Source organism: Chiloscyllium plagiosum, unplaced genomic scaffold (assembly GCF_037043375.1).
Source record: "Chiloscyllium plagiosum isolate Xiang-an unplaced genomic scaffold, Cpla_swu_hap1 HiC_scaffold_43, whole genome shotgun sequence".
Lineage (NCBI taxonomy): Eukaryota > Metazoa > Chordata > Chondrichthyes > Orectolobiformes > Hemiscylliidae > Chiloscyllium > Chiloscyllium plagiosum.
This window is the reverse complement of record NW_028270181.1, coordinates 6,545,861-6,571,043: the sequence shown is the minus strand read 5'-3', so window position 1 is coordinate 6,571,043 and position 25,183 is coordinate 6,545,861. Positions and strand designations below refer to the sequence as shown.

Sequence of the window (25,183 nt, the reverse complement as noted above, 5' to 3'; positions counted from 1 at the left end):
AAGTACAGTGTTCGACACGAGAAACAAAAAGTGAAGATATAAAAAGAGTGCCACAGACACAAGAAGCAATGCAAATTATTTACAAAATGAAGCAGAATTTCTTTTTCAGAAATTAAAACTGAACGACAAATGTGAATTTCTGCACTAACTGTTTCACCAGAAACAAAACAGCTGAGAGACTATCAGAGCCTCTGAAAGAGCAACATCACCTCATCAATCCTCACCTCATATCAATAAGATGTCCAAAGATGTGCAGGTCAGGTGAATTGGCCATGCTAAATTGCCCGCAGTGTTAGGTAAGGGGTAAATGTTGGGGTATGGGTGGGTTGCGCTTCAGCGGGTCGGTGTGGACTTGTTGGGCCGAAGGGCCTGTTTCCACACTGTAATGTAATCTAATCCAATCTAATAACTGCAGCACAGTATAACATCTCAACGTGCTTCACCAGAGCATTGGAAGAGTGTTACACAAGTTGCTGGACGAGACACAAAGATAAATGTCCTACACCTAGATTGAAGTCCTGGGTTTTAAAGAGGGTCATATAGGAGGAAAGAGATAGAGGGGAGGTAATGCCAGGGCTTCAGGCTGAGGCAAGGTAAAAACAATGACTGCAGATCCTGGAAACCAGATTCTGGATTAGTGGTGCTGGAAGAGCACAGCAATTCAGGCAGCATCTGAGGAGCAGTAAAATCGACGTTTCGGGCAAAAGCCCTTCATCAGGAATAAAGGCAGAGAGCCTGAAGCGTGGAGAGATAAGCTAGAGGAGGATGGGGGTGGGGGTACGGATAAAGTAGCATAGAGTACAATAGGTGAGTGGGGGAGGGGATGAAGGTGATAGGTCAGGGAGAAGAGGGTGGAGTGGATAGGTGGAAAAGGAGATAGGCAGGTAGGACAGGTCCAGACAAGTAATGGGGAGCAACGGATACAATAAATGATATTAGTGGATGAGCAGGTAAAACTTTGATGGATGTGGAAGGCTCCTTTAGGGCCTTGGTAGGGTGGAAGGTGAGCACCAGGGGCATTTCTCAAACATTCCAGAAGATTCCCCTGGCCTCGGAGACTACTCAGACGCCATTAGCCATGCGGCTGATGCAGCTGCCATCCCCATGCTGATTGATGATGTCACTTCCGCCCCAACATTGCCACTCCCACAACCACTCCCGCCCCTCACAATTCCTCATGCATCACACATGACATCACTTCCGCCCCTCACATCATCGCTGATGCCACACGCTCAGTGACTTCCGCCACCTCTACTGCCGTGGTCACCACCACTTCCGCCCCCACCAACGCCACTCACCTGCATTCTGCTGACACGCCTCCCACACACCCCTCTGTCACTATCCCCACCCCCCAGAACCTCGAGGGGAACACTACCCCTGCTCATGACTCCACCCCCATTCCCTCCACCATCACAGCCACTCCAGTTACAGGTTCCGCCCCCACTCCCAACTCCACACCCACACCAGATCCCAGCTCCCAGCCTTGCCGAGTTTTCACCATCCCCTCCAGACCTCCCCTTACTGAGGACGAACGATCAGTCCTCAGCAAAGGACTCACCTTCATCCCCCTCCGTCCAGCATCAATGAATTTAATACACGCCATGACGTCGAACAATTCTTCCGTCGCCTCCGCCTCTGAGCTTACTTTCACAATCAGGACTCCCGCCCATCTTCCGAGGACTCCTTCGCCCACCTCCAACACACTGCATCCACCTGGACACCCCGCGCTGGCCTATTACCTGCCCTCGACCTCTTCATTTTCAACTGCCGCCGGGACATTAACCGCCTCAACCTGTCTACCCCCCTCCCCCACTCCAACCTCTCACCTTCACAACGCGCAACCCTCCAATCCCTCTGCTCCAATCCCAACCTCACTATCAAGCCAGCGGATAAAGGGGGCGCAGTGGTAGTCTGGCGCACTGACCTCTACGCCGCTGAAGCCAAATGCCAATTCGAGGACACTTCTTCCTACTGCCCCCCGACCATGACCCCACCCCCCATCACCAAACCATCATCTCCCATTGCTACCTGGATTACAGCTCTTCCCACCCTACCTCTTGCAAAAATGCCATCCCGTATTCCCAATCCCAATTGAAATGTTGGGCCACGGGGTGGTGTGGTTGATTGGTGCGAGTGTCCTGGAATGGATAATTCCATGAGGTGCTCAGTAGCCCCATTCAATACTGGCCAGCAATGGGGTGGTTTTATTGGAAGGTTTTTATTGGCAGGTTTTTCAAAGTTCACTCTGGAGTGAGTCAATGACAAGTTCAAAGATTACTATCCTCCTTCAATATATTATCTGGCTAACGCCAATTGTCACAGTTAACCTGAGAATGTAACTTTTTAAAAAAACTTTGCGATTTACTCATGGAAAGAAGTGAAACTATCATGGTATTCAAACAGATGAAAGACTCAACAAACAATCAAGGTATAATTTCAGTTACGTCACACTGTAAACTTTGTTATAAATTCTGCGTCTTACAATTGTGTACTCCACAATCACCTGATGAAGGAGTGTCGCTCCGAAAGCTAGTGCTTCCAATTAAACCTGTTAGACTATAACCTGGTGTTGTGTGATTTTTTTTAAACTTTATCCTCCTTAGTTAGTAAAACAAAAAGAAATCAGTTAGAAGCATTCTCCATATGATGAGTGTGACCGTTAGCGTATTTCTGAGGAGACACCTGAAGTATACATTTTCTTGTAGGGGACTTGATGAGGAGTCAAGAACAGGTGAATAGCTTTATGCTCAGCAAGAAAGTCTAAGAATTTGTGGGCAGCTAAGGTGTCAGAGTCAAGACGACCAGAGGGGAGGTGAGAAAATGAGGTGGTTGTTGGTTTTGAGCTGCGTGTCATTGTCGCAGAGTTATACAGCAACAGACCCTTCAGCCCAACCAGTCCCTGCCGACCATAATCCCAAACTAAACTAGTCCCACCTGCCTGCTACTGGCCCATATCCCTCCAAATGTTTCATATTCATGTACTTATCTCAATGTCTTTTAAAGATTGTAATAATAGTCACATCCACCACTTCCTATGGAAGTTCATCCCCCATTGTAAGGGCCTCAGAACCATCCTGCAAACATGAATACTCTAGCTGAGAGTTGTTTTGAAAAGCTCACAGGCTGTATTTGCTTCATGCAGCTGAGCAAAATTAGGAACAACTTAAGTAGTGGGGCTAGTTGCTGGTGTAGAGCCAGAGCCATGCTTGACAATGAATGATGGAACATGGTTTCCGAGTCCAGGAGAGCATAGACCCAAGGAAGGGGGGAAGAGTGATCTGGAGCGCTCACTGAGGTAATTCACAAGGAAGGATTCTTGAGACAGCAGATTCAAGGACTGATCCACAAAAATGAAGAATTATGATCCTTTGTGAAGCCTAATGAGGTTTAGTGATCGGATATGACATCATCATATATGGATAGGGAAGAAATTGCTGAGAAATTCATGAGATCTGCCTTGAGCACATTTGCTATTTTGCACATGCTGTTTGATCACAGTCTGTCACCTATATTTACCACATATTAATTCTGATTGTTAGAAATAGGTTGTACATGTATTATAGGTTATAATATTGTTCTGATTTGTATAGTGCGGTTAATTGCTGCTTGTTTAACACCGTGGTAATCTTGCAGCTTTATTCCCTTTGGAAGTCTTCATTGTCTCACACTTTGTGCACTTTTTCAAAAAAATAGTTATTGGTACCTAAACAGATCATAACTTAAATCTGATCCAGGAATGTAACACACTGGAAAGAAACCAAGCACTAAAATGGACTTGTCAAATAAACAGATTCTCTAAAGCCAGTAAGTGTATGGCTAGGAAAACTGGGACAGTAATTCACCAAGGCTCCTTAACCAACACATGTGAAACCCACAACCACTTCCACCGAGAAGGACAAGGGCAGCAGATACATGGGAACACCACCACTTTGCAAGCTCCCCTCCAAGCCACTCAGAAACCTGACTTGGAAATATATCGCTGTTCCTTCAGTGCCACTGGGTCAAAATCCCAGGATTCCCTCACTAAGGGCATTGTGGGCCGACCTACAGCAAGTGATCTGTAGTGGTTCAAGAAAGCAGCTCTCCTGCACCTTCGCCAGGGCAACTGGAGATGGGGAATAAATGCTGGACCAGCCAGCGACGCCCACACCCCAAAAACAAGTCAAACAAAAATGCAACAACAATGTCCTGAAAAGGAAATATAACAAAAGCAGTCAAAGAACAAAACAGCGCATTGGAAATTAGTTTTGGTCTAGGAGCCAAGTACAGCAGTAAGGGATTCATTCAGAATTATAACAGCAAGCTGGTTATCAAAGAAGGGATGAGAGCTCTCATGGGTGCCAACAGAATTAAATCTGGGGATGAATTAAGAGTAGTTCACAAAAAGAGAGAGATTAGTCCCTGCAAACATTTAACAGATAAAACACAAAAGTAACATACCACCCACCATAGGAGGCTCTACATCTAAACTCATGACCATCTCTTTATCATCTTTACACCCAGATCAAAATACTCAGAGCAGAGGAAATCATCGCAGACCTGTTACTTCAAAGAGGTATGCGAGATTCAGGACAAAATCCAAAAGGGTCGCTGACACATTCATTGTGGTGGGAGTCAAATCAATTCTGAACTAGAAACAAGCCAACAAGCTACAAGAGCGGCAATGAAAACAAAGCTGGACAATTTAGTCTTACAAATCAGGAGCTGGTGGAATACTGGAGTCAATCATGAGGAACAAATCTGACGATTATCTAAATGAAGATAACTGTGTGCACAGCACTCAGCAGCACAACTGCAGATAAGGAAGATATTACCTGATCCAAACAGACGATCACAGCACAAAAATACCCCTCACCCCCCCCCCCAGTTATAAAATAAAAAAAACATAAGCAAACAGTCTTTAAGACCCCATGGGACTCCCAAATCATGGAGATTGCCAATCTGTACTGCATTCTCATGACAACACTCTGATCAGTCAGAGTCTACCTGCTGGGTCTGAGAAATAAGAACGAATAAATGTTTCATTAATGTCATTTAGGGAAGGAAACTGCCATCCTTACCTGGTCTAGATTAATGCGACACCACACCCACAGCAATGTGGTTGACTCTTAACCACCCTCAGGGCAGTTAGGGATGGGCAATAAATACTGAAGAAGGGCCTGTGCCCGAAACGTCGAATCTCCTGTTCCCTGGATGCTGCCTGACCTGCTGTGCTGTTCCAGCAATAAAGTTTCAACTTTGATCTCCAGCATCTGCAGACCTCACTTTCTCCCCAATAAATACTGGGCCAGCCAGTGACACCCTGTGATTGAATGAAAAAAAAGGCTGGGGCTATTTTCCCTGGAGCAAGGAGGCTGAGGAATGACCTTATAGAGGTTTATAAAATCATATGGATAGGGTGAATAGACAATGTCTTTTCTCCAGGGTAGGGGAGTCCAAACCATGAGGGCATAAGTTTAAGACAAGAGGAGAAAGATATAAAAGAGACCCAAGGGGTAACATTTTCACTAGATGTTGTATGGAATGAGCTGCCAGAGGAAGTGGTGGAGGCTGGACAAATACAATATTTAAAAGGCATCTGGATGGATATTTGGATAGGAAGGGTTGAGAGAGATATGGGCCAAATGCTGGCAAATAGGAATAGATTAATTTTGGATGTCTGGTTGTCATGGAGTTGGACTGAAGGGCCTGTTTCCATGCTGCATGGCTCGATGAATCTATGACAGTTAACTGCTCCAGCCATATCTCCAAGCCATTGCTGACCCAAACAATCAGCAACCTCTTCCCCTGCTGAATAACTGATGTTCCTTTCCTTGAGCCTGTTTCTTGTGTCCTGATCCTGATGAGTGCAAGATGAAACATTTCAATTTCTCATCTCTCATTTAGCAGTGTTTATCTTCAGCACTACAATGTCCATGTCTTTCATCTTAATCTCAGCAGTCTCTTCAGGATAATTCACAACAAGTACCGTTTGGAGAGTACTGAAGTGTTTTGTGTTTGCATTAATCTGCAGCTTGCCAGAGCTGTTAAAAAAAACAAACCCTACACATTTGTAATGTCAACTTTTAAAACAAGGGAAACGTGCACAGAAATTACAGTGCCCATATTTCCGAATGATTGAGATGGAACCATCCATTAACGGTGTTTGGAAACTGCTGCCAGTTCACATTTTCTTTTCTCTCACCTTCGTATATCAAGCACTGATCTGCTCAGCAACAAGTCCCATGATCTCAGTCAATCCCAAAGTTTTTCACAAGAGTCCAAGTACACAGTCTAAACAAAGCCCTAAATACCTGGAGGTTGCTTTACAAATGCAGAAGCATTGTGTATGTGACCACAAACACCAATGCGATGAGTTAGCGAGTGACTTATCTTTGGTGATGTCAGGGAAAGACAAAAGGCAGAGAGACAGAAAGAAAAGAAAGAAAGAGATACCACCGAGACATAGAGAGCAGAGAGAGAGAGAGAGCAGAGAGAAAGACAGAGAGACATATACAGAGAGAAAGAGACGAGAGAAAGAGACGAGAGGGAGAGAGAGACGAGAGAGAGAGAGAGAGAAAGAGACGAGAGAGAGAGAGAAAGAGACGAGAGAAAGAGAGAGAGAGAGAGAGAAAGAGACGAGAGAGAGAGAGAAAGAGAGAGAGAGAGAGAGAGAGAGACGAGAGAGAGAGAGAGAGAGACGAGAGAGAGAGAGACGAGAGAGAGAGAGAGAGAGACGAGAGAGAGAGAGAGAAAGAGACGAGAGAGAGAGAGAGAGACGAGAGAGAGAGAGAGAAAGAGACGAGAGAGAGAGAGAGAGAGAGACATATACAGAGAGAAAGAGACGAGAGAGAGAGAGAGACGAGAGAGAGAGAGAGACGAGAGAGAGAGAGAGACGAGAGAGAGAGAGAGACGAGAGAGAGAGAGAGAGACGAGAGAGAGAGAGAGAGAGAAAGAGAGAGAGAGAGAGAAAGAGAGAGAGAGAGAGAAAATGAAAGAGACGAGAGAGAGAGAGAGAGAGAGAGAGAGAGAGACGAGAGAGAGAGAGAGAGAGAAAGAGACGAGAGAGAGAGAAAGAGAGAGAGAGAGAGAAAGAGACGAGAGAGAGAGAGAAAGAGACGAGAGACAGAAATAGACGAGTGAGAGAGAGACGAGAGAGACGAGCGAGAGAGAGAGAGAGAATCAGACAGACAGACATAGAGAGGTGGGGTGCCCAACAGGAACTTGAACAATCACCACCACCTGCTGGAATGGGTCTGAAGGGCTGGAGGTCAGCCTCTCAAACTCTCATTCACTATCATGAGGTTTATATAAGCAACTGCATTCAGACAATGTCGAAACAATTCAACAGCAAGATAACTGATGAACCACCACAGTCACTCCAGGTTAAATAAAAGTGTACTCACCAACAGAGGCATTTTCGTATATTAAAATATATTGATCAAAGTAGTAATTTAAGAAGTAAGGTAGTCGATTATATGACAGACCTGTAAAGAAGGAAATAAAAATCAGATCAAAAAGGTGAATTACAACGAGATATATACCACCAGGCTGGGTCATAAAAGCAGAGCTATAGTTTGCATCAGCTCTTAGATAGCCAAACATTTCTAATACACCATTAGTTTTGCTTCTTAGATATTTTAAATCAACTTTTCTGAAACTCACATTCCGTTCAGAATTGTCAAAGAGGATTATCAGCTTAACTGGGCATGAAAGGGGCAATATCAAACAGGAAGACAGGCCTACATTTGTGCAGCACATTTCATGATCTTAGGATGTTGCTAAGTGTTTTACTGACAATGATGTTCTTAATGAAATGTAGTTTCATTTGTGATATATGAAACAAATTTGCACACAGCAAATTCCCATGTGACTATGACCAGATCATCAGTTTTAGTGATAAATATCGAGTATATAAAAATTGCCATAGTCTTACCAGACCACAGGGCTGTTTTCTCATTAGAGAGACACACAGCCAGTGGTGGTTCAACCTGAGGGTCACCACGCCTCAGGTGAGGGGAGAGGTTGAGAAGGTGAGTCTTTCATGGTGACTTCAGCCTGTGTGGGAATTGAACCCACACTATTAGGTATTACAACCCAGCTGCCCAGTCAGCTAAGCTTGAACCAAGGCACTAGGATGTCTCACCAAACTTCTTCAAATTACTGCCATGCAATCTTTGTTATCCACTCAAGAGGGAAGGCAGTACCTTAGTGTAGTGCCTCATGCGAAAGACAGCACCTCTGACAGTGAAACACTCATCCAATGCTGCAATATTTAACAAAGAGACTTGTCTGCCCTTTCAAAACAGGCTGTAAGAAGCCATGACAAAGACTGGTTAAGTTCCTAGCCTACACATTACTGTTTCCTGGTTAGTACTAGTAACCAGTTTATCTGATTTGATTTAGGTTAGCTGTATGCTATCACACATCAGCAAGTGTGAACATTAGCAGCAGCATTTCCTACAATTCAAGATTGGCTCTGTTACAAAGACATATAATCAGTTCCTTTTGGGACATCCTTAGGTCAATCTGTATATTTGTACTTCTTTTGCTAACCAAAAGAAGACTTGTAAATCACATCTTCGAGAGATTCATGGTACAGGAAGCTCACAATCTTACAGACTAACAGAGACTCCCTTTAACATTTGGCACAGTGTGTTTTTATTGACAAAAAAAATGGGATTAAGCTGTGGCCAAGAACAGCTAAATCAAACAAAGATGACTGGATAAAACACAGTTCCATGATTAACACTTGAAGCGAAATGAGAGATACTGCAGCAGTGATAAAGATAAGTTAACACCGCCATCACCACAAAATTTATTGCCATTTTCTGATATTACAATATGTAGTCTACAGTTTCTCTGGCAAACTGCTCCTGACGCAGTAACCCAGAAAATAACTTCTGACCCCTGTCATTCAAGACAACTCAGCTCATTGAACTATCACATTCCATAATTACACTTCTTTTTCAGTTGGTTGAATGTTGATGATACTACATGCAATCATACATCAACCCTTTAACTGTTTAATAGTAAATGGTTTGGAAGGCGTTGGAGAGAGTTGTCAGCCATATATTTTGTAAAGTTGGAATATGATTGTATAGAGGAGCATTGACCAAAACCGGGATGTCCAGTCATTCCCAATGGAGTTTTCCCTGTGAGGCTGCTACAACAGGGCTCCTGTTAAGTGCTACACAGTGATTCTGATTTCACATTGCAGATTAATTTATGAGAAATGCAGGAAAACCTCAAACTCAACTGCCCAGTTCCCACTCTTTTTGAGAAATCTCCTGAGCCCGGAATCTTACATTGCAATCTTTATCCTCTGAGCTTTGCCCTAAGCAGGATTTTCAATGTATTCAGTTATGATCTGCCTGTACTGCTTGTAAACAAGGCTTTTCACTGTATTTTGGTACACGTGACAATAATCCAATCAATCAATTATCAGCTCCCCAGCACAATGTCCACCACCCTCCCAATTTGGAACATAATATATTCTCCTTGGGAGCAGAAAAGGAGGTTTGATAGGGGCAAACAATTCAACAGCTTTGCGAAACACCTCCGGTCTGTGTGCAAATATAACCCCAACCTTCCCATAGCAGGTTATTTTAACGCAGTGTCCTGCTCACATGTCTGTCCACGGCATTCTGCAGTGTTCCAATGAATCACAGCACAAGCTGGAGGAACAACATCTCATCTCTAGTCTAGGCGATTTACAGGACTCAATATTGAGTTCCACGCCTTTAAATTGTGAACATTTCTTCCCTTTCTTTTAGCTTGTCATCATGTCCTCCCCTCCCCCTCATCCCAGGATCTCCCCCTTCTGGCAGGAGACACACCATTCTTCTGCCATTCTCATATTCTGATCACTTCATATGAATTATCGACATATTTTCTCCACCAGCACTCTACACCCACTACCTCCACCGTGCCCCCCTCCCCAAACTCTTGTGTAATGCTGTCACATCCACACTTCAGCTCTGGTGAAGAGTCATTGAGACTCGAAATGGTAGCTTGCTCTCTCTCCATGGATGCTGTCTGGCCCACCATGACCTCCAGCATTTGTTTATTTCAAGCAAAACCATGTAGGGTTCAGACAGGTAAGTAAGGACAAGGTCTCAAGCTGCAAAAGTGCCAAGGAGCACAAGGACACAGGTTAAACGGAGATGGCAAAAGAACCAGAGGGTAGCATGGAACAGTTCAGTGAACTTCTGCACTTCTCCGGACAACATGCACTGGGACCTAATACAACCACAGAGAGCACAAAGTCACAGACTGTTACACTGCAGGAGGAGGCCATTTGGCCCAAGGTACCTGCACTGACTCCTTAAACCAGCAGCATTACCAATGATGGCCTATCTGGAGCACTCCCTCAGGACTGCACTGGCATATGAGCCGACAATCTGGTGTATGACTCAAACTTACAACTTTTTGACTCACAGAGAGGTGAAAGAGCTCACCATTAAGTCACAACAGACACTTTGCTGTCTATATGTAGTACACATCCATGGCTTTCCCGTCACTGCTATCTGGCAGTCTACAAACCCCCAAACCCTGCAAAAAACTGTAACTCTATGAAATAGCCTGATAGGAAAAAGCAACAAAGAAAAACCATTTTCATTAGAATGGACACTTATTACTTTTATAGCTAACTATTTCTTAGCTATTTTTGTTTCAGATAACATTCTGTTTCCTGACAATACTTACACGGAGATAGAGAATACAGGAAAAGTAACCAACCAAGGATACTGTTGCAAGGATTGGCCTTCATTTCAGCGTGCAGATATCTGTGTCCTGTTGGGAGAGTGGAGGAGAGGAAAAGCAGTTCATACTTGGTCTTGAAATTATAAAAACATTACCAAGCAAAATACATTCATCTTAAATTATAAAGAGCCAAAGCTTGAACATAAAACAAATTTGAACAGCATTCCTTAGTTACATGAATAGAAAAGTGTTAAAATAAACACATTCACATCTCTATTAGTATGCTACATAAACAAGCTACATCCTCCCACTAATTTCTAGGTATTTATTTCCCTTTTAAAAGAAAATATTTAGACACACTCAAGTTGACAGTGAAATTAGACATCTACAATTACAAAGGAGGAAAGCTACTTCATATAAACATTCTTTAATGCCTGAACACTTCACTGCTAATTGGTTTGAAGTGTGAACGCTGTTGTTCTGCAGATAAACGTAGCAACCAATCTGCGTGGAGCAAAGATCTGTGACCGGCATTGAATCAAAAAACTCATCATCGTCACTCCTTTGTAGACGAGGATGACTCTCTCCCACTCTCAGGGTGAGTCCGTAGGGGGATGTACAGAATGATGGGGCTATCACAGGCTTTGTTACACTTGGGGAAGGCGGTGAGCACGGGAAGGGTTGGGTGGGGCATTGTTCTTGACGCTGTTTCCCCCTGACTTCAGCGTTATTCCTGATGGCAAGTCTCGAGGGGCCTTCCCCATTGCTCCTCCTCCACTTTGGACATCTCGGGCCAGTGATTCCCAGGTGTCTGTGGGAATGCTGCACTTCCCCAGTGAGGCCTTGAGGGTATCCCTGAAGAGTTTCCCTGTCCACACAAAAAAAACTAGAGAACTCTGGGTGCTGGAAATCTGAAACAAAACGAGGGATTGTTGGAGGAACTCAGCAGTGATGAAAAATGTGTTGCTGGAAAAGCGCAGCAGGTCAGGCAGCATCCAAGGAGCAAGAGAATCGACGTTTCGGGCAAAAGCCCTTCTTCAGGAATGAGGAGGGTGTGCCAAGCAGGCTAAGATAAAAGGTAGGGAGGAGGGACTTGAGGGGAGGGGTGTTGGGAATGCGATAGGTGGAAGGAGGTTAAGGTGAGGGTGATAGGCCAGAGTGGGGGTGGAGAGGTCGGGAAGAAGAACTCAACAGTGTCTGGCAGCATCTGTGGAGAGAAAGCTTTCTCCTGCTGGGTTTCTCCAGCAATTCCTGGTTTTGATCAGCATATCTGGTGTGCTTTGAAGAATAAATGTTTCTCTCCCTCTAATAACCCCATGGGATGACTTTATATTTACCTGAATGAGAGATGGTACCTCTCAGCACTGCAGCAAAGTACCAGCCAAGATGGGGTGGCCAAAGCTTCTGCACTGAAATCTGAACATAAACTTTCTGACTCAGGAGTCAAATGTGTAATCTACTGAGCACAATTAATATTCTAAGATTGCATATCCCAAAAATAAATATTCACCTTGAAGTTATGAGACAATGTATTTGAAATGTCTCTGGAACCCTGCCCTATCAACTGCACACTGGTCTTTTTTCGATTCCTCTACAATTCCCAATACTGTTCAGTCAAACAATCCCATGTAAGGGGGTAGCAAAGTAAACTTTTGGCAACAAACCACTGTATTATATTTCAAAAGCAAGTGCTTATTATTTATTTTAATCTGCACTTAATAGGTTGTCATTGTTGCTCAATGAACTGTGTGCATTTAACTAAATCAAATGTTTTTAAAAATTACTGTAATTTGCTTCACTATTAAAAAGCAAACTAGAAATGTCACATTTGACAAATAACACGGGCTGGATGCTGCAGTGAGCAGCAAATGAATGCCAATTGCTGTTTAGTGTTTCTGTGTTTTTTCTAAAAAATTCATTCATGGGAGGTGGGCATCGCTGGCAGGGCCAGTATTTATTGCCAATGTCTGATTGCCCTTGAGAGAATGGTGGTGAGCTGCCCTCTTGAACCACTTCAATACATTTGGGGTTGGTACATCCACCATGGTATTAAGGAGAGAATTCTAGCATCTTGATTCAGTGACACTGAAGGGGCAGCAACATAGGGGCATCATGGTGGCTCAGTGGTTCATATTGCTGCTTCACAGCTCCAGGAATCCAGGTTCGATTCCAGCCTCGGGCGACCGTCTGGAGTTTGAATGTTCTCTCTATGTCTGCATGGGTTTCCTCCCACAGTCCAAAGATGCCCAGGTTAGGCAGACTGGCTGTGCTAAATTGCCCATAGTGTCCAGGGATACGGAGGTGGATTAGCCATGGGATAGGTTGGGTCTGGGTGACATGTTCTTTGGAGGGTTGGTGTGGACTCAATGGGCCAAATGGCTGCTTCCAGACCATGAGGATTCTGTGCGATATTTCCAAGTCAGGATGGTGAGATCCAGTGCAGCATCTTTCATGATCTGTGCTACTTGACATGGGCAGATATGAGAAAAAGATGATTGGTTTGAGACAAAAATCTCCAACACTAATTAAATTCTGATGGAACGAGAGTCCAAGTTTATAGAAGTAAGTTTTTTTTTGGTGCTAGGGAATTTATTTGCCGATAATTGTGACCTAGCACTCTGAGAAATTCACTTATGCCTGAATACACTGAGCTCCAAATATTTCTGTTCAGTTAGTAACTAGTGAACAAGCATCACAGCTTAGCAATACATGAGGTACTGTTACAATAAAGCCTGTAGAGACAGTGAGCAAAATCAGATAGCAACGTGCAGATTCCCACATATAACTGCAAATGAATGATGGCAGAGGGTGCTGTTGGTGTCAGCAATATACTCAATGCACAAACTAGGCCAAGGGAATAACAGCCCCATCATTGACAGAAGAGATCAACATCCATTGCTTTCCAGGGAATAAGAATTAGCAAGAACAATCTAAATTCTATTCTTGAAAATCTGTTAACAGCAGCAGAGGAGACAGCCAGGCAGATTACAGAATTACACAGATTTACAGCACTGCAACAGGCCATTCAGCCCAATTCATCCATTCAGTACTAATGCTCTGCACAAACCCCCTCCCGTTTGCTTTACCTTCCTGCAGTATTCAGTTCTGTCTCCCATGCGTTTTAAAGAGAAGGTAGGTAGATAGCTATGCTATTCATCTCGACCACTTCATGTGGTAATAGCTGCCACATTCTCACCATCCATTTAGCATGAATCTACTACTAGTGCAAAGCACAGAAGGGAAAAGCATTCTCACCTTTTATTCCTCTTCTCAAGACCCCTTGTTGATTGATTTTCTTTTGAACCTTTAAGTGAGTCATCGTCTCATGCAGAGATAGCAGTCTGGTACAATGTGGCTTGTGATGTCCCTAACATTACTCAGTGTGAAACAAGCATTCTGACGAGGCAGACAGAAAGCTGTCCTGGCACACTTAACATACCTTTAGAGGGTTTACTTTGCTATTTCAAATCAGCCCACTTAATGTTTCATTTGTATTACACTGCAAAATGGCCAACTAATGGTGAAATCAGTCAATGGCATCAACAGAGGTAGTGAATGAAGTGCGCTCTCAGCTTTACTATCCCGGGATGGCGATCGGATTGGGAGAGTCTCTTTTTCTGGTTTCCTCCCACAATCCAAAGATGTGCAGGTTAGGTGAAATGGCCATGCTAAATTTCCCATCGTGTTCAGGGATGTGTAGGTTAGGTGCACTAGTCAGGGGTAAATGGGTAGGGGAATGGGTCTGGGTGGATTACTCTTTGGAGGGTCAGTGGGGACTTGTTGGGCTGAAGGGCCTGTTTCCACACTGTAGGGATTCTATGATTTATGATTCTGTTTCTCAGTCAACAGCTTCCTGCTAGCTTACAATTCAGCAAATGTTGTTTTTATGCATTGGATCTTAACAGAATAGCCCACATCAATCCTGTGCAATGTGGGTCGCTTTCATCATTCGAGCCTAACTGAGCAAGTGAGCCACAGATAGGTTCCACAATAGAAACACAATGGGAATGGCAGATATGCTCCCAGAAACTCCATTTACCCATCATAGAAACAGGTATCCAAGTGAACATGTATGCCCCCCACCTCCACACCAACCCCTCCAGATGCGCAGCTGTTGATACAAGGGAATCAGACATCCACCTGTTAGTGCCTCAAGTCATTTTCAATAATTGATCTGAAGACAACTGAGGCTGCTATCGTGTTGCCAAGTACGCAGCACTTAATCCCTCACCACAGGCATCTCTCACCTGAAGGAGAGACTTTTAAATGTGCATTACATTACCATGTACTTACAAGAAACCGACATAAGCAGGGCAACTTAAGTTATATTAGATTATCAGAGTGAACTGATTTACAGAACTTTCTATTTTTTATTTAGGCTGTACTCATGTGGATGTCCAATCCAACCAACAATCAGACTTCAGTTCTACGTTCAGCACAAGGTGCATTGTACTGAGTGAGATACCAATGCAAAGTAGAAAAGCTCTGACTGACTGAAGACATCAGGAAAGGCTTTTGCCCGAAACCTCGATTTTCCTGCTCCTCGAATGCTGCCTGACCTGAGGTGCTTTTCCAGCACCACTCTAACTTTGACTGAAGACAATTTCTTGTCCCAGAACCATTCATTCTTCCTCACAACAAGTGCTGCTCTCCACCAACTGAAACAGCAATTGGAAATCTAAAAGCAACAGTTTCACACTGAACTGACTTAGATTCGATCTTTGTTGACTCTGTCATTTCTATACTATCTGACAAGCTGTTGTCCACTCAGCATCAGCATCTCCAGAAGGAAAGTATTTCACATCAGGTCAGAGCAAAGATTCTCAGAATTGATTTTTCCTGAAGATGTGAGACTGGTTTCATCAGCCTGACAAGGGATAATTTGGTGAAATGTGAACAAGTTCCCACTCAAAGGTAGAAGACAGAGGGTGGTGGTGGAGCGCTGGTTTTCAGACTGGAAGCCTGTGACCAGTGGAGTGCCACAAGGATCAGCGCTGGGTCCACTACCTTTTGTCATTTACATAAACGATTTGGATGTGAGCATAAGAGGTATAGTTAGTAAGTTTGCAGATGACACCAAAATTGGAGGTGTAGTGGACAGCGAAGAAGGTTACCTCAGATTCCATCGGGAAATTGATCAGATGGGCTGAGAAGTGGCAGATGGAATTTAATTTAGATAAATACAAGGTGCTGCATTTTGGGAAAGCAAATCTTAGCAGGACTTATATACTTAATGGTAAGGTTCTAGGGTGCATTACTGAACAAAGAGACCTTTGAGTGCAGGTTCATAGCTCCTTCAAAGTGGAGTCGCAGGTAGATAGGATAGTGAAGAAGGCATTTGGTATGCTTTCTTTTATTAGTCACAGTATTGAGTACAGCAGTTTAGAGGTCACATTGTGGCTGTACAGGTCATTGGTTAGGCCACTTTTGGAATATTGCGTGCAATTCTGGTGTCCTTCCTATTGGAAGGATGTTGTGAAACTTGAAAGGGTTCAGAAAAGATTTACAAGGATGTTGCCAGGGTTGGAGGATCTGAGCTATAGGGAGAGGCTGAACAGGCTGGGGCTGTTTTCTCTGGAGCGTCGGGAGGCTGAGGGGTGGCCTTATAGAGGTTTATAAAATCATGAGGGGCATGGATACGATAAATAGGCAAAGTCTTTTCCCTGTGGTGGGGGAATCTAGAACTAGAGGGCATAGGTTTAGGGTGAGAGGGGAAAGATATAAAGGAGACCTAAGGGGCAACTTTTTCACACAGTGGGTGGTATGTGTATGGAATGAGCTGCCAGAGGAAGTGGTGGAGGCTGGTACAATTGCAACATTAAAAAGGCATTTGGATGAGTATATGAATAGGAAGGGATTGGAGGGATATGGGCCGGGTGTTGGCAGGTGAGACTAGATTGGGTTGGGATATCTGTTCGGCCTGGATGGGTTGGACCGAAGGGTCTGTTTCTGTGCTGTACATCTCTATGATTCTATGACCATAGGGCTGCTCTGTCATTACAGCGAGACAATTGGCGGTTGTTTAACTTGAGGGTCACCTCACCTTAGGTGAGTGGAGAGATTGGGGAAGGAAAGTCCTACATGGTGACCTCAGCTGGTGGCAGGAATTGAACCCATGCTGTTGGCATCACTCTTGCAAACAGCATGGATTCAATTGCAGATCAGCCAATCAACCACCTGAGCTCACTGACCTCACATTCATTCAAAACACATCTAACATTGCTCCCTGTTGCTTACTTTCTGCATGGAGCCATATATTGGGCATGCTGACGGGTTAAACACAAGGTCTCCAAACAAGAAGTGCGTGGTTTCAATCTAGTTTCATGGAACCCAGAGGCAGACTGATGACAGGCATGTCGGGTCAGAGAGGATTCTGGGCTCAATAAGGAATCCAAGTTGCCTAAAATAAAACCAGGAAGTGCTGGAGAAGTTCAACAGGTCTGGCAGAACCTGCAAAGAGAGAAACAGAGTGAACTTTTTGAGTTTGGCGTGACTCTTCTTCAGAATGGAAGAGTATCTCAATTGTCTCTTAGCAACAAGAATGGCCATGCAGGCCAATAGCAGAGCACTCTATTCTTGACGGAGAATGTAACCATGATGTTAACATGAGGGACTTTCCTTCTCAACTTCATGGTTGAGAAGGTTAAACCAGCACTAGTAGTCTCTCTCTCTCCACTCCCTCCCCCCCTCCACCCTCCCCCCCCCCTCCCCAATAAGAGAGCAGCCCTATAGTCTGGGAGGATTATGACTTTACCACTTTTGAAGATGGTTGAGAAAAGAATGATTTGTAATATATTCCATGAAACTTTTCTCACCTTCCAGACTGATCCCAAACACCCAAAAGCACACTAACCATCTGACAATATTATCCCTTCTTCGGATATCTGCAACTACTCAGTAAGCTGCACTGCGTGTCTTGTTCTATCTTACGTACTGCAAGCAAACTGTTAACCTTCAGACAACTTCAAATGCAGGAGGTTACAGGTCCACTTCCAAATGGTAGGGAGTTTAATCTTTTCAAAGTTCTTGAAGCTAAGAGATATAACCTGGTCATCTGGAGGATTTATCATTTGATCAAAGCTAGGTTTGGTTCAATAATTAAGCATCCCCACCCCCAGGTTTAAACAGCGATAATCTGTTACAGCTGTAATGCCTCCTCACATCAGGAAGGAAAAATATCCAATTTCTGACCAAGTCATTACTCAGTATGAGAGTCCAAACAGACCCTAAGTGGCGTTATTGCCTCACTACACAGGCAAAGGCTCGCTATTATTTAAAATCAAACCAGAAAATGACAGGGACAACTGCTTAAAAAAAAGACAGGTGCAGTAAATGACAGCTGCAATGGAGACGAGAATTCTTGCAAACACACGCTGGTTCGAAGTGGGTAGGAAAAAATAAATTGTATTTACAAGAGCACCTTTCATGACTTTCCAACATCCAAAAGTACTTCAGTCGATACAGAATTCCTGCAAAGTCACTGTTGTAACCTAAAGAGACACAGTAGCTAACATAAAGACAACAAACCTTCATACACAGCAGCACAATAAACATCAAGGAGGTGGCTAAAGTGACGATTGCACAGGGATACAGAATGCCAGGAGATCTCCCTGACAATGGGATCCTTTACAGCTACCTGACAGGGCAGACAGGCCTCAGTTTAACATCCTCATAAAGAATTTATTGTACGTATTATAGCATCCGATCAGAGCAGGGAATGTTATTTTGCTCATCAAGTCATTTTATTTCAATTAGCAAATGTGATAGAAGTTAATTGTGCAGCAAATCCAGTTTGCATTTCAGCACAAGCCTTTATAAACAAATAGATGAACCTGCATTCCACTTTAAGGGCAGACAGCCGGTAGAAAGGAATTCACCTGGAAGTTCACTGATCTGAGGGATTTTCCTAGCACCTTTAGTCACTTAGCCTCCAATAATCAATGAGATCCCAAATGGAACTACGTAATTCAGAGATTTGAAGGTTTCTCTGGTTATCATTTTGTCTGTCAATTGATTTTGTTATCTCTGGTGATTCAACGCCTGGCTTTTTCAGATGCCTGGCACAGACATGATGGCTGAATGGCCTCCTTTGACACTAGATTATCATGTTAGTGCTTTGCCAGTTGACAAAACACTTAAAATGAATCTCCATGAATGCCATAGGTAGTACTGCTGTCTCACAGTGGCACGGAGCCGGGTTCAATTCCAGCCTTGGGTGACTATCTGCGCGGAGTTTGCACACTCTCCCCGTGTCTGCGCGGAGTTTGCACACTCTCCCCGTGTCTGCGCGGAGTTTGCACACTCTCCCCGTGTCTGCGCGGAGTTTGCACACTCTCCCCGTGTCTGCGCGGAGTTTGCACACTCTCCCCGTGTCTGCGCGGAGTTTGCACACTCTCCCCGTGTCTGCGCGGAGTTTGCACACTCTCCCCGTGTCTGCGCGGAGTTTGCACACTCTCCCCGTGTCTGCGCGGAGTTTGCACACTCTCCCCGTGTCTTTGTGGGTCTCTGCCGAGTTCTCTGGTTTCCTCCCACAGCCCACGATGTGAAGGTTATCTGAATTGATCATGTTAAATTGTCCATAGTGTCCAGAGATGTCCAGAGCAGGTGGGTTAGTCATGGGAAATGCAGGGTTACAGGGATAGGATGGGGGTCGTGGGTGGGAGTGGTGGTGGTGGGTCTGGGTGGTCTGTTGTTGGGAAGGTTGGTTTAGGCTCAATGGGCTGAATGGCCTATTTCTGCACTTTAGGGATGCTATGAGAGTGGAAGTGACTAAAGCTGAAACTTGGACTGCGCCCAGAGAAGAGTTAAATGCAAACAGTGCAAATCTCAAAGAAGTATGGTTGAAAGTTGGGTTTAACATTTCTTTGCCCTGAAATAAATACAATAGATAAAGACATCAGATATAGAGCTAGAAGTACCAAGAAACAGAGACACATTGATATCAAGTGGGACACACCACCAACACTTTATCAAAGATGGACCTAACGAGACAACGAAAGGTCTGCAGAATATCACACCGGCTCAGCGAACGAATCTACAATCTCAAAGACATTATTGCAAATTGTTAAAATTTAATAGTTGCAAATACATACATCTTTGCTCCAACTAAATCCCCACCCCCAATGAAAACGGTGCTGTAGTTACAACATATTACACTGGTGAAATTACAGCAAAATCTCAAAGCATTTCCCACTCTGCAACATCACAAAAACGATAAAATAATAGCAGCAGCCTTGAGCTGACTGGACTCTGGGAGGATTGTGACAAGATTACCACAATACTGCAGAATACATAACTCCAAATGGGACATTAAAGATTGCTTAAGAGACATAGGGCCAATGTGACTTTTTGAGGACCGTATAAACTGAAGGTGATATTAGTTAAATTTTAGTACAGTATAGTCAGTTCTGCTAATGTTCTCTCCATGTGAGAAAACATTCTGATCAGGACTGGAACACAGTAATTAGAGAGATAATAAGGAACTACTATCAAATGAACACCAATTCATTCTATACATGACTTGGAAGTGCCGGTGTTGGACTGGTGTGGACAAAGTTAAAAATCACAACACCAGGTTGTTGTCCAACAGGTTTATTTGGAAGCACTAGCTTTCGGAATGCCGCTCTTACAACCACTTGAAGAAGGGGCAGCGCTCCAAAAGCTAGTGCTTCCAGATAAACGTTGGACTATAACCTGGTGTTGTGTGATTTTTAACTCTTATTCTACACAGCAAGAGAGATCTTGCAATTCTCTATCGCCCTTTCCAATTTCAGCAGCTTTCTAGCTAACGGAGTATATATCAAGTCACTGCTGTCACGTAGGAAATGCAGGAACCAACTTGGGCACAACCTGATCCTCAGAAACAGTAATGTAGTAACGACAAGGTATACTGTTGGCTGAGGGATAAATACTGATAAGATCAAAGAGAATTAGAATTAGGTTTATTGTCACACAAGTCACCACTTTTAGAGTCATCTTAGGTACAAAGGTACCTAGGCACAGAATCTTAGGTTCAAAGCAGAAAAACAAAGAAACACAGTTAAAAGGTCAACACTACTGACCAGAGGCACCTGGTCTTGCTGGATTCACACTCCTCACAAGGGTTTGATCTCCCCTGCTGCCTTGCAGCCTGTTCCTGCTCCCTTGCCCTTCTTCAAAACAGTGACCAATGGGGCTGGAACTAATGCCAATCTGAATGGTGGCACCCTGTGTTACTCCCTTAGCACTACAATGGAGAGTGAGTCTGGGGCAAAGATGCCATCAGTGGGCGTCAGTAGCATGTGTAAAAAGTAATTGTGATCAGGAAGATCCAAGTCATAGGCAGGAGCAGTGATACACTGGCCCTGTGGGCTATAGAATTAAGATTGTCACGTTTTACATAGTCTAAGTGGATTAGAAGCAAAAATGAATAGCTCAATTAGTGTCAATAAGCAGCGGGTTGCAACCATCTCAGCATCCAGCCCCTGACTAATAACCTCAAGAATCATCTCCTCACTATCTCTCCGAGCTCCAGCCAGCAGCTGAGACTGTTTGCTGGAGCGAGCCTTTGAAGTTTTCAGTTCCAGGTTGTGTGGATTGCTCTTACAGCCTATTAGCACAACAATGAGATAACAGAATACCTCCTCTCTCTCTCACAAACACATACACACACACATGTGCACGCACACACAGAGTCTCTCTTTCACACACACACACGTGTGCGCGCACACAGACACACAAAGTCTCACACACAGACACACACACACAGTCTCTCTCACATGTACACACACAGACCCACACAAACACAGAGTCTCTCTCTCACACACATACATACACATAGTCTCACTCACACACACATACACACACATAGTCTCACTCACACACACATACACACAGTCTCTTTCACACACAGACCCACACAGTCTCTCACACACACAAAGACCCACCACACATAGGCACCCCCACACACAGACCCACACATACAGACACACAGACCCATTCACACAGACACACAGACCCATTCACACACAGACCCACACATACAGAGTCTCACTCACACACACATACACACACAGTCTCACTCACACACACATACACAGTCTCTTTCACACACACAGACCCACACAGTCTCTCACACACACAAAGACCCACCACACATAGACGCCCCCACACACAGTCTCTCACACACACAAAGATCCACCACACATAGACCCCCCCCCACACACACAGACAGACAGACCCATTCACACACAGACCCATTCACACACAGTCTCTCTTTCACACACACACAAACACAGACGCACAGACCCACACACCCTCACACAGAGACAATGTCTCTCTCATACAGTGTCTCATACATAAACACATACAGTGTCAACACACACAGACATACATAGTCACACACAGAGTCCCATGTTGTCTCTCACACACGGTTTCACATTCCCAGACACACACACACACACACACTCCGGCTGACAATGAGCGCATGTAGCACTGTACGAGTTCGGCAAGTTAAAGAAATATCCAGAGGATTTTGTTGCTGACTATAAATTGGAAACACATCGATGTTTTCAAATCCAACACATTCATTAGTCTGCATCATTCACACACCCAGCTTCCGTCTGCAACACACGCTAAACATGCTTCTGAATCTCCAAAACACGCCATTTCAGAGAGAGACAGGGAGAGAGAGGTGCCCAGCAGTGACCGCCGACGGCTGGGTAAGATGCTTCAAGTTTTCACTGACATGCTTGCTCTGCTTTGGAAATGTTAAGCCGACGCTCTGACGGTCAAGAAACCGTCTAACATACGCCAAAATACAGAGCTTTCCGCTCGTTACAGCCACCCATACTGTTCCCCTCACACCTCTACCCCTAAATCTCTCCCACCAGCAATGTCTCCCCAAACAAAAACTGGCTGTAATACAGACTAGGTCTATAATCCCTCTCGGTCAAATAGTACAAAAGCGGGTTGACATTTGCCGTTACTCAGGGGAGTAAACCCAGGTGCCTGGCAGGTACCAGGGTGCCCAGTGAAAACCCAAATTCTTGACCATGGAACACTAACGACAGCGTAAGCTCGAGTTCTTCCTTCAAGCACAGAGCACATTCCTGCAGTTTGACAAGAAGCGGTGCAGCGTTAGACCGGAGGGGGCTATCTCGGGTTGGAAAATACCTTCAGGCTGCAGGGGGGTCTCTACCTGACTTTAACGCCAAGAATTTTATAAACGACTGACACAACACTGTTTACATACACCCCACATCGCACAAAACAAAAATCAGAAAGGTACACGATTTAAAAGGACACACCGTTTAAAAAAAAGGTTCCCAATTTGAGGGGGGAAAGGGTTTCACAAGTTGCTGGTGGGGGGGGGGGGTTACAATTTTGGGAGGAAATGGATTATAATTTGGGGAGGGGGGAAAAGGGGTTACAATTCGGGGGAGAAGATTCACAGTGTATGGAGAAAGAGGTTCATAATTTGGGGGAAAGTGGGGGTCATTATTTGGGGGTAAAGGGTTCACAATTTGGGTGGAAAAGATTCACAATTGGGGGGCGTAAGATTCACAACTTGAATCAAGTGCTCAATTTGAAACAGAAGTACAAAATTTGAATAAAGAAGGTACACTTTTTTGAGAAAAGCACACAACTTTAAAAAAAGGTTTTACAATTTTTTTCTGGAAACAAAGTACATAACTTGAGAAATCGGGAATAGATACTGGGTATTTTTTTTTGTTTTAAATTGTGTAAACAGGCAGTTCGGATTGCAACAAACTGTGTCACTGTCAGAGAGAGGAATGGATCTATCCGTTCGCGATGGATACACAGGCGCTATCTTACCCGAGCTCCCTGGCTGTGTTGGCGGACTCTCGCCCCAAGCCTCTCTCGCTCGGATGGACCTGTTGAGAGAGGGATGGATACAGTCTCTCCTGAAGTCCCGGGCTCAGTGAGGGGATGCTGTCTGCTGGATTTCCTCTGGCATTGCTGTGCTATCGCCCCTCTCCTCACTGCTCAGACAGGACCACACACTCTCTCCCACTGACACACACTCAGAGCAGCTCCTGCACCTGAGCTACAACACTACCCCCTGCCCTGCCTGTCAATCAATCCGTCCTGGGGGAGGTTAGGTGGGGGGGGGGGCCTTTGTGCTGATTGGACACGGGCGTGTCAATCAATCATTGCGGGTGGGACGATGGGCGGGTCCCCACCTCTGTCAATCATTCCACTGCAGAAGAGTTATTAAAGAAACCTTGGGAAATCAGCCGATGCAACATTGCAAAATCATTTTATTGTGTTGGGTGCAATAAAGTGATTGGAAAGGGCAGATCCACGGTGGCAAATTCTTGTTTTAATTCTCCCCAACCCAAAATGATTAACTGTATATTATGACTTTGTAAAAATCAAATGTTCAGGCAAACTACACACTGTTCAAACCCTAACCTTTTAATTCGCTCTTTTCAATTCACAAACATCAAGAAGGGGTTTATTTTCCAGACGCGTCGGGCTGATTAGAGTCGAAACTGCTGGACCAGAGTGGACATAATTTGGGAATAAATGGCAAATTACAATTGGTTATGATTGGAGGGCAACATGATGTGTGGGCTGCACTTTAATCCATACAGTCTCACTCCAGCTGTCAAGGGCACCCCAAAAACACCAACTGATTTACACTAATGAATTATGCAAATCCTGAACAACAATTAGTCGTACATGTCCAAAACAAGAGAAAAAAAGGTGAACTTGCTCTGTAACAGAGGGGACAGATAATTGTGAAACATCAAATGCTTTAATTAACGGCAAATTCTACTTATTAAAAAGACAGTCACGTTGGAAATTACAGGTTTTCTAATTTGAAGAAAAGCGTAACAGGAGCAATATAAATACAAAAAAGGACTGAAATTATTCAGTGAGTTGCTTAACATCCAAGCCAGAATGATTAATTACAATTTTGAACAGTTTTTTTTTCTCTCTCTTTTAGATACCAACTACTCACCCAGAAGTTAGTTTTAATTGGAAATTATTAGCCACTCTTTTCTTCACTTTGAACACAACTTTTTACATACACCATTTAATGGGTTTTTGTGCCACATTTCCAGTAAGTTCGCCAGATAAGGTAGGTTATCCAACTCCTCATTGACAGCAGGATGCTTCATTCTCTTCTGTGATGTTTCATTCTTAACTGCTGCCAACCCTCAAGACAAATGGGATTTTATCAAAAATTTGGAAAATCTACCCGAATGGCAAAGTTAGGAATTGCACTTTAGTGTTAACTGCAATGAGACACTAAGATTCAGAATAAAATTAGAGGCCATTTACCAAGAGATATTGAGATTCAACCAAGGAAAGATGTTGTGAAACTAGAAAGGGTTCAGAAAAGATTTACAAGGATGTTGCCAGGGTTGGAGGATTTGAGCTACAGGGAGAGGCTGAACAGGCTGGGACTGTTTTCCCTGGAGCGTCGGAGGCTGAGGGGTGACCTTATAGAGGTTTATAAAATCATGAGGGGCATGGATAGGATAAATAG

At 44.1% G+C, this 25,183-nt stretch overlaps 1 protein-coding gene across 2 annotated transcripts in view; it reads right to left on the bottom strand.

Moving 5' to 3' along the window:
• LOC148137427 (cadherin-23-like) overlaps positions 1-23,669 on the bottom strand; it is a 434,955-nt gene extending 411,286 nt beyond the window's left edge. For both annotated transcript variants that reach the window (XM_087982496.1, XM_087982497.1), the window contains exons 1-3: positions 23,500-23,669; positions 10,687-10,773; positions 7,386-7,466 (exon numbers count right to left, since the gene is read on the bottom strand). In XM_087982496.1, the coding sequence (XP_087838622.1) occupies positions 7,386-7,466; positions 10,687-10,750 (145 nt within the window). In that variant the 5' untranslated portion in view covers positions 10,751-10,773; positions 23,500-23,669. The remainder of the gene's footprint in view (positions 1-7,385; positions 7,467-10,686; positions 10,774-23,499) is intronic.
• Between the last annotated feature and the right edge of the window lie 1,514 nt (positions 23,670-25,183).